The sequence below is a fragment of the Macrobrachium rosenbergii genome, chromosome 5 (genome assembly GCF_040412425.1).
Source record: "Macrobrachium rosenbergii isolate ZJJX-2024 chromosome 5, ASM4041242v1, whole genome shotgun sequence".
Taxonomy (NCBI): Eukaryota; Metazoa; Arthropoda; class Malacostraca; order Decapoda; family Palaemonidae; genus Macrobrachium; species Macrobrachium rosenbergii.
In genome coordinates, this window is record NC_089745.1 from 52,112,502 (window position 1) to 52,125,887 (window position 13,386).

The window sequence follows — 13,386 nt, forward strand, 5'->3', positions numbered from 1 at the left end:
TTCAATCTTCTGTTTGAATACCAACTCACCTACTGGCACAGAGATAGATATATGTTATCTTTAACAGTATGTAAAATTCATCCCAAATACAGTACAGTATATTCTACATCTATGTTTTTTGTTATGGGTAGGCAAGATTGTAAGACTCAACAACAGATTTGTATAATGAAATAACATGACCATTAAAAATTTTTACTTCAACTTTTCTCTCTATATGTGGTTAGACATGCAATAAGTTCTCTCCACCATTCTTAATCTTAATTTTTTGCTTGAACTCCCACTAGGTCTCAATACATAAAAATAATACCAAATATGGTATCACTGCCACTGAAGCTAAAATACCTCCTAAGTTTGGAAAATTTTGTATAAGAAACGTTTCAGGGACTTACTGTTTTTTATGGTTTTCCAAAAACACAGGTTTTGGTCATTGTTAAATCAATGCTATTACCTGCTGGAGCCTCTAAGGTAAAGAAGATCCAGATCTGATTGGGCGGATGGTATTCAGGAAGAACATAATCAGGATGGAGATCAATTGGATGAAAAACTACAGCATCTGCCGAGTCTAGTAGGCGATGATCATAAACCAACTCACAATGACTTTCTTCACACTGCCTTGACACCTGCCTGTGGTAATAATGTCTGAAGCTCAACTATGTACCGTATAGTATTAACTTTATAATTCAAGAAATTCAAAATACTATACAGTAGTAAATTCATTGCACAAAAATATATTTCTGAATGCAAAGTGCCCTTCTCAATATTTATGGAAAAAAAAGTCGTTAATAAAAAAGTTAATCTCAAAATCATTCACAAAAACTTATTTCACAGCATACCAGCCAAAGTTTTACACAAGTTTACTTGATACATACTACAGCTACATTTTAATCATCACACGAAAAAACAGTGTTGGCTGCTTTGTTACCATTTTCTTTTCCTTTAACACCAGTGTAAGTAGAGATCCAGTACTTTTCAACATTTATACTAGATTCCTAAATTTTTTAGAATGAAAACTTATTCGCTGCATAACAGCTTTCAGGACAAAGGTTTTTAAGAGCTTCTATAGTACTGTAGTATTTCTGAATTCACTGAAAATTATAAATATCTTGGGTGGCAAGAGACAATTAACTGTTCACCCCATTGTAGCGAATTTTACTGTAAAAACAAAAGCAAATATGGGTAATGATAACAGATTAGTTTTTTCAAAAGTTAAGAAAGTAAATTCTACCCCATGCAGAGATTTGCAAACCTCTGTTTCTTATAAATTTCACCAGGTGTTGCTTAAGATGTCCATTACTTTATGTATATAATTTCTTTTTACTAACAGCAAATGAGCGAAAAGCTTGGACCTTGCATGCTGACTGAGGGGAAAGAATTCCAAGTTTGTAGGAATTCTAATTCTCATATTAGGTGAATGAATACATCAATTTGTTGTAACTAGCAGAATGCAAGTGGTGCATGGGTTTGTAACGGCACCTCTCTGTGGGACTTTTGACTTTGGGATCTCTATAGGATAAGGTTCCGTGTTTTTATAGTTCACCCTTTTCCATACACAACTCCATCTAATGGAGCTCGCTCTGGGGGTAGTAACTCCAGCATTTCATTTAGCTTTCTCTGGTATCTAGCAACGGAATTACCTAGAAATAAGTGCTGAATGGACTTTTTCACCGGCTGACACAGGACCTGATCCAGAAATAGATTTTTCCTTTGTCAAAATCCCTTTTTTACAAGAATACAGTATCTATTTAGTCAAATAACCTTTTAAAATACCAAGTCATCTGCTGGTACTTTTACTGCAATTTGAACAGAGAGTGGGGGTTTTCCATTTTCAACTTTTATGATATGAGAATAACAGCAACAGTACAGACTCTTAACCCCTTCATTACAAAGAGTGTACACTACACTTTAATGTAAATTTGTACGCTATTTGTGTACATGATTCCTGTATTCTGCTAACACTAATTTTTTATTATTATTATTATTATTATTATTATTATTATTATTATTATTATTATTATTATTCTGTTAACAAGAATGGCAGCATCAGTGGAATTAATTTTCTAAAAAGTCTTTATCAATTCTTCTTACTAGTCTCTTTTCTTCAAGGCTGATATCTGCTAAGAGCTGGCTGATGTACATAACCTGGATAAGGGGAAAGGCAATAGCTCTGAGAACAATCACTTTTTATTCTGGTACACACAGGCAGAAGTTAGACATGGCATGATAGCACACGGTAACTAAACATCAAGAGTTTCTGACCGTATCTTTGGGTTGCCCCCTTCTCCGCATGTGGATGTCAGAGACAAGGTTGGTTGTGGTATTAGGAAGGTAACTCACAGCAGATGGAGGCAGCTCCTGACTGGTCCACTTGCTCGGCTCAGGAGTACCAGCTGGTAGCATTCTACATGCCACTCTTGGGAGGAGGAACGTTTCCTTTGTGGTGTCAAGGCTAGGCCTTTCCTTTCTAATATGGAGAGCCTCCAATATTGGAATCATTGATAATGCAACACACAATCACCGCCTTCACCTCATGGAGGCTCTACACATTGGAAAGTAAAGACCTAGCGTTAACACTACACAGGAAACATAACTCCTCCTGATAGTGCCATGTAGAATGCCACCCACCAGTATTCCTGCCCAAAAGTGCCCCATAGAATGCTGCCCACTGATACTCGTGAGATGAGCGAGGTGGACCAATCAGGAGCTGCCTCCATCTGCTATAAAGAATCCTCCCAATACCACCACCCACCCTGTCTCCAATGTTTCTTCATATGGAGATGGGTGCAACCATCATCATCTGGGAGAAGGCTTCATTCAGGGGCACTAAGCCAATCCAAATTCAGCTCCCCTTCCACCAAAGATCTGGAACCCTTTATATACTGACTGATGAACCCATTCTAACCAGAACAAACCCTCACCCACCCCGCCTCCTTATGACAGGCCAAGGACACCGTCAGAAACACTGATGTCCTTAGTAAATTAATATGAAGATTCTCTACCACTTGCTACCAACCTGAAACTCGATGGATATATCACACCATGTTTACTTTCTGCCATCGTGTACCAGAATAAAAAGTGACTATACTATTCAGAACTATAGCCTTTTTCCTATACCCACACCTGTAACATACCCATACCCATATCCCTATCATACCCATACCCATATCGATACCATACCATTCCCATACCCATATCCTATTGATAATAGTCAGGACAAGTCTGCGGCAGCACCAGCCCTGTTTACAGGGGAGGGGGAGGGAAGAGGGAGGGAGGGAAGAGTGAAGGGGAGGGGGAAGGGTGGGGAGGGGAAGGGGAGGGGAGGAATGAGAATGGAAGAGTAAAGAGGGAAGGGAGAGGGGAAGGGGAGGGTGAGGGGGAAGGGGAGGGTGAGGGGAAGGGAGAAGGGGAGGAGAGGGAAGGTGAGTGGGAGGGGAGGAGAAGGGGAAGGGAATGGAAGAGGGAAGGGGGATGGAAGAGGGAAAGGGAGGGAGAGGGAAGATGGAAGGTGAGGGAGAGGGGAGAGGGGAGGGGAGAAGGGGAAGGGGAAGGGGAAGGAGGATGGAAGATGGAGGGGGAAGGGGGAGGAAAGGGAAGGAGAGGGGGAGGACACAGCTAAAATAACACTTGATCCTGTGCTCAGGGAGGGGAGGGAAGATGGAAGGGGAGGGCAGCTAAATTAATGCTTGATTGTGTGCTCCAGTGTGCAAACAAACAAAAAAACAATTATTTCAGAGTTTTAGCATTATTATATAGATAGATAGATAACTGACAGTAAGTCAGCCAGCTTCTCCTAACACCACTTGCTATTCACAAACATTAGAAAACAGCATCTCTTCTAATGTTGTAAGCAGTCCATACCTGAGCACCAGGAAATTTGAATTTTGGTGGCTAATTTGAATGGCCTGCCATAACTTTAAAAATGACAAATTTTTAAAGTTATCTGTATTTTTCCTAACATACAAAGCTGAGGTCTTTACATAGGGGATTAACTTTCAGTGAGCTGGAAATCCAGCTGTTAAATTTTTTCCAAGATGGTTACTGAAGGTAGGGGCAGCAGGACTGCCCACCTAGTCAGAGAGCACTCAAATCTACATAGTTTACCTTTTGGCCCCGGTAAGAGAATGAGGAATGGTAAGAGGTGGGCCCTGTATGCAAAGACCTCATGTTTGTATGTTAAAAAAAATACAAATTACTTTAAAAATTTGTCATTTGTTCCTACACGAATACAAACCTTCTGTCTTTACATGTGGGAGACTTACTTTTGGAGGAAGATTCTAAATAAATCTCTGAACTGACTGGTAGTTCGGCTCACATGGGTACTCTCTTCCTGGTCATGAAAGTGCAAGGGAAGGAGACTGTAACTATGAACTCCTGAACAACACGAGATATTCAATCATCAAATTTCTGGGCATTTCGAATTAAAGGAATGTAACGTCCTTGATTCAAAAAGGTTGGAGACTATAAAGCTAAGAATAACCAACAGGTTTGCTCATAGTCAGTCCCTCTATCACCTTGCTAGAGAGAGGAAAGGCTTTGCATCTATTAATCCACATAGAACTAGGTTATAGATAGGATACTCAGTCATCTACATCACCTGCATGCACGCCAATCCAGCAAGTGGCGGCTCATTCACTGTTCCTCTGTCCACTGGAAGAGGAAGGATGACAGGAAAAAGGGAGGAGGCCAGTCCCACACACACACACACACACACACACCTTCTCCTTGCAGCCGCACACCTTAGGTGAGATGCAACCTGTCCCTCAAGAGCTGGGTGAGCTAAATGATTAGACGAGTAACCATCATACAAAGGAAAAAGGAGTCCAAGGAGCTACAGGCAAAGTCCCAAGGTAAAAGAAGACGGATGTGATCTGCATGATTACATTCCAGCCTAGTACTCGACTGACAGGTTCTTCCCGAGTGTGATGGATAGGTCGATAACCCTGACCTCAAGAGATCTTGTCCGAAATGTACTTATGTCCACCAGGAAGTTGCAGGATACACTTGTTTGATCATCTCACTAGTCAGAGAAATGACAATCTGGATACCATTTCTCAGGCAATTTGGAGCTAACAAACAAATCGTTGACACTGGGATGAAAGACTAGTTTACGGAGGCTGCATAGATGTCACACTGTCACTGGTGCCACAGGACCACAGAAGGAGAATGATCCATCTCGCGGATCATCTTTGAAGTATGTAGAATGGGTAGGCAGATCAGAAGAGGGCCAACTCAGAGAGTTGAGAAAAGAAGGACTACGATCAAGCTTCTTCAGAGGTTGAACAAATTCCCGTTAGTCAAGGTGCCAAGATCAAATGTCCTTATCTCCTGACTTCATCGAAAAATTGTTGTCTTTACATCAATCTTGCTTGTGATGTCTGGCTGGCTACTGTACTGAATGTACCTCTGTTTGCTCGTGTACTTGCACTGCCATAGAGTAGAAGAAAGGACAATAGGCCCTTTTTGGTAACCACAACATCACCATGGTGTCGTTGCTATCACACCAAGGAGTGTCTATCTTGGATCATGAGACTCTTGAAAGTCTAACAAGAACTGTATCTAAGTTCCAAGAGTTTCCCACTTTGGTCAATGTTCTGAAGAAAAATCTCTGGAGGAGGGTAGTGTAACCATGGCACTACCTTGACATCGTTGCTATTCAAGGAGTGCCTATTCGGACACCGAGGCTCCTGAACTGCCTCATGAGCCTCACAATATTCTCTCCTCGGGTTGTGGACCAACTGGTAATAGCAGCAAAAGCAATAGTCACTGCTTGCATCTCCCACTCCACACACGAGTGCAACTACATCAAGTCAAAAGAAAAGGAGCTGCTAGACACCACTTCTTGACTGAGTAGGAACCAAGAACAAGTTGTTGGAACTTAGTTTGGAGGTGTAGTTGATTTTCCGATGCATCAGGCAAACTATGGGAAGTTGTGAACCAAGACTTGGATCATGGATGCGAAAGATGTCTCCTAGGAGCCAACAATATCTGAAGTTTCTAGGAGTTCACTTATCCAAGTACTGACTATCCCAACGTTTATGACCATGGATGCGAAACAAGTTTCTAGGTCACTTATCCAAGTACTGACTATTCCCAATGTTTATGACCATGGATGCAAAAGGCATCTCCTAGACATTAACAGAATCTGGTGCTCCAGGGGGTCACTTATCCAAGTACCAACCTGACCCTGTCATTGCTAACTTCACTGATCGGATGAGAAGCAATATTTTCAATGTGGCATTGTCGATGTTATGCTATGGTCAGTAGAGACAGAGCCAAATAGTAACAACTTCAGAGTGTCGAGATTGAAGGATTAACTGAACACATTCCTAGATCAAACAATTCTTTGAAATGTTGAGGTGTCAAGACCAATTGTTGCTATCACTGACCCTAGTGACCAAACTTGTCTGTCATACATCCCTCATCCTGAAATGTCTCTGGTTGACCACTGTGCTGAGAATGTGCTACTGCAAACCCAAGCACCCACAATGTCAATGGAATGTGCACCGTCAATAGAGGATATGATAGGACGCCAGCCCCCAACCCCCTCTTGTTGACTAAGGAACTACCAAGGTACCATTACTTAACAACATTACGGAAAGCCTATCCTTGGACCGGAGGCTTTGAAAGTCAAGAAGATCTATGTTATTGAAGTGCAAAATGGGTCAGGTTAGGCTAGGTTTAGTTAAGGCTAGGTTAGGTTGGGTTAAGTACCCAACCTAACCTATCCAAACCTAGACTTTGATGATGCTATGAAACTAGAAGACCCAGGATACTGAAGCTCAGGCCTAGTTAGATTAGACTAGAACTAGTTAGGCTAGGCTAAGTTAGAATAGGTACCCAACCTAACCTAACCTCTTGAAGAGTTTATGAATACCCTTCAGTTGATGCTTTGAGGCACGAAGTATCTCTGGAGGGGAAATGTGTACAACACCCCAAGGGGATAGCAGTCGTCTCACCATTAGGATAAGCCCTCTCACCTCTCTGAGAGAGGAAAGGAAGGAATGGGGAGGTCTCGTCAAACGACCCCACATTTAATCTTCAAGAATTAGTCTTCATATTTGTGCTAAGAAGAGTATTGCAGAAGAAAACAATGAGGCTGCTGTACCGAGGAGTAGGCCTGATCCATAGGTCTAACGGAGTTAGAAAATAATTCTGGTCATACCAAGAAAAACCTTGCAAAATCAGAATTGACTGACCGGTTTTGGAAGCGTACGGCAGTAGGGTTTTACAGATTTTAACTGTAAAGGAAACCAACCTGTACTCCAAAACGAATCAGGAATCTGAAGAAATCCGTACTGACGCACTGTAACTACCTTGGCTCAGAAAGTCAAAGGTTAATAATAGAGTAAGAACAATCAAGAAGTCAAAATTCAGATGTGAATGATGAAACAAGATTTCTTTCTACCTGAAAACTGTTGAAGTTTCTAGCTGAACACAACAGAAAGACTGTCATTTCCCATAATGATGGCCATATGGGTCTGATGATTGAATACATTCAATCGTGAAAAAGACCCCCACCAACTTACATCATAAAGGACGTAAAAGTTGGCAGAACGATCCTGTTTGCTTGTATGCAGATGATAAGGTAACATCCATCGGCCATTACTGTGGCAACATCCGTTGGCTGTTACCTACGTGACTGAAAGGACAACTGTGGGTGTGATACGGGGGCTGTGGACGTGATTTGGATGGTTGTGGACGTGACTCAGTGCCATTCTAGATATCCACTGAAGTTCTATTAATGCTCTTTGCTCAACAGAATGAACGAGGCAGTGAACACACAGGAATTGGTGCTTCAACGTGGCATGGCCATAGGTTATCCCATTCTCTTCTCAACCTTTCATGCGAGCGAGGTTGATGGTCCATTATGGGGCACACCATCTTGAGACAACTTCCACACCCCGTGCGACAGCTGTACGTCCATGGCCATGCAAACTCGAACAACGAACCCATCGCTCCCTTGAGTGTGAGAACGTATGAGATGACCGACTGGGATGAAACAACTGCACGTATGTGCATGTCTTCACGGGCTCGGATGTGCGGCAGGACACAGTCATGAAAGCTTAAATGAAGATCACAGGGCCTTCTTGAAGAGCGTGAACAAGGAGTTCTGGAAAGACGGTGACTAATGTCACAGACATGTGAGCGATGAGGGTACGTGGATTTAAGTTGGAAACACGTCCGCGGTCATGCGGAATCTCTCACAACTGTCATAGGAATGCAGGAGCCAGAAGAAAATCGGCTGAACTTCAGAAGCCTTCACTACCCCAGATTCTAATAGGAGCCTTGCCATCCTTCCTACAAACAAGAACGGGGGATCGGGGGAAAGACGACACTGCTGTAGATTTTCGAGTCGCCAATCTCTGCTTGAAGTGAAAAACCGATGGACGAGAAGCAGCTGGACGTGACACCTTTCATCAGCGAGACGGCCGCACTGGAGTGGAGGGTCACTGGCATGGTTGGACGAAGGGAAGATGATGGAGGAGAAGATGGAGATGGAGATCTCCAATGCTTCTTCTTCACAACACATGTGAATCTCTCGCGAAAAACAGTGTTGACTCCATCAAACACTGTTTCATGAGAGCCTCAGAAGACGGAGCACCAGGGATCACCATTGCGGAAGGGGCTCCAAAGTTCTGTAAGGCATAACTGTCAACAGAGTGGGAGAAAAAGCCACTACCGCGAAAGGGGTACTAAAGTTCTGAGAGGGATACGCTTCCAACAGAGCGAGACCTAGAAACACGAAAAAACACATCTAGTTTCTATCTTCTCCATCTACACAACATCTAAAAAACTAAAACATTACAACAATCCGAGAAACTGTGTAGTCTAAAAAATAAAAAACATTGTGTTCAAGTTAAAATGATATACAGTATGAGGAGAAAGGCTCCAAAACTTATGCTAAAATAAGTGAATACTATATCATATTACAGACAGAAAAACATGATGAAATGTTTCAATATATCAATATACATGATGTATAAACAAAAAAAATATCCAAACAGAAGAGAAAGCCTTGTGGCATGGACAGAGAAGGGATGCACATCTCATCGAGACTGCAGCCAAAAGTAAATCATATAGATTTGAGTGCTCTACGACTAGGTGGGCGGTCCTTCTGCCCCAACCTTCCGTAACTGTTATAATAACCACCTTGCAAAAAGTTTATCGGTCAGATTTCCAGCTAGCTGAAAGTTAATCCCATATGTAAAGACCGAGGGTCTGTACTCGTGTAAGAACAATTTATTTCAAAAAACAAACCCCAAAAGGTACTCCTCCAGAATATGAGCTTTCAGAAAAATCAAGTATTCCAGCTGTATCTTTTACCGTTATTGCTCCACAGATATGTTAAGACCCTCACCCACCCACCCACCCCTATCACATCCCCTGAACGGCAAAAATCAATATCTGGATCTCTGGAATGGCTTAACAGATTTCGATGAAATTTGGCACGATTACAGATCTTAGTGGGAAACCTCTAGGGCCAGAGTTTCATCTCGGTTGGCTGAATATTTCCAGTTATAAAGGGCCAAAGTTGGGGGTTTTGTGTACTCCAAGTTGCTGGGCTTTACTAACCACCAACAACTGTGGCAGTTGTTTTAAGCTAAGTCAATAAAGAACACCTTGAAAAGTGAAATCTCACCACGCTGGTAAAGATTTAGCTAGATAAAATCTTCATGATAAATACAACATTGGAGATTTACTTCCAATTCTTATTTCTTAATAAGTGTTAATAACTTCTTTCCAGATATTAAAAATGCTATCATATACTATCTATGGGAAAATGTGTTGACCCAGTTTGATTTTTTTTATTGAAATTTCTGACCAACTCATTCATGACTTCAATGTTTCTTCAAGTTCTGTTGGCAAGTTTGGAAGCTTGAATTTGCACATATCTTTCAAGCCACTATGCTTAAATAATTGTTCAAAAAGGTTTGAGCCTACTGTAGAAATGAGGGAATAAAGAATATGGCCATGATAACTACTACTACTAATAAAAATAAGTCAGCTTAGTAAAGTTAATACTAATAACTGGATGTGAAGGGGCAATAAATCAAATTCATACAATAATATTTTAATTATGATTTCTAACTTATGATTTAAAACTCATACCTGTAAAATATTTTCTCCCATCCAAAGCTTTGTTCTCCCCATAGTGTTGTCCACATGAGAATTCTCTTAGGTAGGCTGCATTTTGAAGGTTTCTTTTCAATTCTGAAGGGGAAAAAAATCATTATTAATAGTAACATTATCAAATACAGTACAGTAATCACTGACAACATACAATACAAGAAAACACTTTGAATTCTGCATTTCAAAAGACCTACCATTCACCAGCAAATAACTTCTTCATCTACCCACAGCACATGAGTCAAACACTTCATTAACCTCTGGATAATCAGGGAATCATTCTCTGGCCATAAAAGTTGATTATAATTACTCAGGTTACTATTAACTTTATTTCCAATTCACTGGCTATTCCAACGAGTTTGTGCTACACCATCATAATGTAAAGAAAATGAGTGATTCTCTTTAACTGGGCTAAGTTCAGTGTTATAAATTATTGTTGACAAGGTATGCAAGTAAAGCACACTCATCACCTCCAACTTTTAGGAATACTGAGTGGGGAGATAAAATCCAGATTCCCTAATCTCATTTTTGTTGATTAAGGATATATATTTTCTAGGCTATTATTGGATAAATGAAAGAGCTATTGTTCACTGAAGTTGACCCAATGGCAATGCAGTTGACCCCCGCCTATTCGTGGTTCCGGATTTGCAGACTCACCAATTCGCAGATTTCTCTATGTTCAGTGTTATAAATTATTGTTGACAAGATATGCAAGTAAAGCACACTCATCACCTCCAACTTTTAGGAATACTGAATGGGGAGATAAAATCCAGATTCCCTAAGCTCACTTTTGTTGATTAAGGATATATATGTTCTAGGCTATTTTTGGATAAATGAAAGAGCTATTGTTCACTGAAGTTGACCCAATGGCAATACAGTTGACCCCCGCCTATTCGTGGTTCCGGATTCGCAGACTCACCAATTCGCGGATTTCTCTATGGAACATATCTGCACATTATTCGTGGAAAGTTCACCTATTTGTGTTACTTTTCACTGAGAAATATTCACTAACTGCTGTATTTTCATACCATTTTCAAGACTAAATGCACTTTTGTGATAAAACTATTAAAATCCTTAGGTATATGCATTTTTAGAGGGTTTTTTTATTTGAACTATCAAAATAGGCAGTTCTAAGCATTTTTAGTGGGGTTTCAAGCACTCGCGGATTTTACCTATTCACGGTGGGTTGTGGTACACATCCCCCACAAATACCAGGAGTCAACTGTTAGCATAAAAGGAAAAAACTTTGAGGGTATCTGGGTAATGATTAGTTACACCTTATTCCTACTTAGCATTAATACAACATTATCTAAAACTAAACAATTTACACAAGATAGAAATGGATCTCCCCAGCAAATGTCTACTGGAACTGAAAACTTTCCCCACACACAGTTTGCATACCATATTCTCACTTGCCAACTCAGATGTATTGCAACATAATGAGACCCATAAATACATCAAACTGGCATTAAAATAAGAAACAAACCTATGGAAACTATGGTCTTGTAATAACATAACATTAAGACATACAATACCAAACCAGCAATCACCTTAAAAAAAAAGTGAAAGAGATATTAAACATAGTAGCACCTCTTTTACCTACAAACAAAATGGTCTTAAACATTCCTAATAAGACTTCTGGATGGTTAACATAACACAAAAAATACTAACTGAAATATCACCAAAACGCTTTTAGACATTTAATTTCATAAAGATTAATTTGTTTTTACAAACCTAATACGTAGTTATAATATAGCCCATTGTCCCAGACACATCAGTTTCCAATACGTGAAAGAGGATGATAAGGCACTCAGTAACTTAGCAAATGCATACATGGCTCCCCAGTCTCCATTGGCCAGCTGTCTCACTTCCCATGTAGTCTAAAGCCAATTTCAAGGTAAGTTATCAGTTTGAATAAGAAAATTTTATTGCAAATTAAATTTTAATAAAAACACTGGAATACATTACAACAGCAGCCTTGGCTACCTTTGAGGAAAAGCCTTATATCCCAGGCTTTACTTAATAAATCTCAAATGTGAAAACTTCATATTGCAATGTTCTTCAGAAAATGTCAAAAATATGGCTTACAAAGAATCTTTTTCCACCTACGAAGCCTCCCAGGTACACGTATCACTAAATCCAGAAAGTCAGTGAACCTTATCTAATATGGCAAAACTAGTGCCACTAGTCAAGAATGGATTTTTGGAGCTTTGAAACTTGTTCAAAAGTGACCTGATCAGATTGATTGGGAAAAGGTATAAGCCTTCAGTACATTTCAAGCATTCATAAAGATGTCTCTGTTTTCCAAGCTGGACATAACAGGGCTGCCAGTAAGGCAGGATCTTGCTGAGGCTTGTTGCATAGACATTTTCCATCAAGAAAACCGTCATCTACAAACAAAACCTTCACTGGCCAATGCAACCGAGCAGAAAACTGATCAGTCCTGTACAGGAATATCCCAATCAGGGACGGTACTAGACCACCAAAAAGATGAACACAATTACCGTGCATTCAATGCCTACTGCCAACATTAACGCAAGTACAGTAACATCGAACACTAGTGGTGAGCATACATCATTACAGAAATACTTGTCAATATACAGAATATCAAAAAACCTCAGACCAAAATTCCTATGGTCTAGAAATTCATATCCAATGAGTATCTGAAACACAAACACCCTTGCAGGTACATGCCAGAGACCTTGTTTTGGAATTGGACCATTTAATGCACAAGCACATCTTAAAATACATTGAGCAGCTGCTCATATGCCGTTAGCTGATTAGAAATTGACCAGTACTCACAAAGTACGCTAATTCTGTGACAGGACACTGCGTGAGAATGAACTTTTATAAGAGCTGAAGGTTAAGTTATCCAACTTACTTGCATGGAATAAAATGGTATGGATTCCTTAGATCCAACCAATCATTGCAAGTGACAAGGATCCTCCCTTAAAGACAGAAAGCTGACGTATCCCTTGGGGGTAATAATGCTCAAACCTAATAGTACTCTGCGGAGCAAGGAAACTTGGCAAAGAATCGCAAACAATCTGAACTGATATCCCACACATATGACTTTGGCCAGGTCAGAAAATTTGTCTGGGTACCCTGTGATGGTGGGGCACCAAGTATGATGCACAATTTGTTCTGTATACAAGCATAGTCAATGCATGTGTGCATTCAAGAGATTCAGCCAGCCAGCATGTGCATACCTGGTATGCAAGTTCACAAGCACTGGGCATTGCCAGAGTATGCACAGCGTCC

At 40.5% G+C, this 13,386-nt stretch overlaps 1 protein-coding gene across 8 annotated transcripts in view; it reads right to left on the reverse strand.

Moving 5' to 3' along the window:
* The window catches only part of LOC136838784 (alpha-(1,3)-fucosyltransferase C-like), an 87,435-nt gene that overhangs the window by 57,868 nt on the left and 16,181 nt on the right, over positions 1 to 13,386 (reverse strand). For all 8 annotated transcript variants that reach the window (XM_067104314.1, XM_067104318.1, XM_067104320.1 and 5 more), the window contains 2 exons: positions 10,108 to 10,209; positions 449 to 624 (listed from right to left, as the gene is read on the reverse strand). In XM_067104314.1, the coding sequence (XP_066960415.1) occupies positions 449 to 624; positions 10,108 to 10,209 (278 nt within the window). The remainder of the gene's footprint in view (positions 1 to 448; positions 625 to 10,107; positions 10,210 to 13,386) is intronic.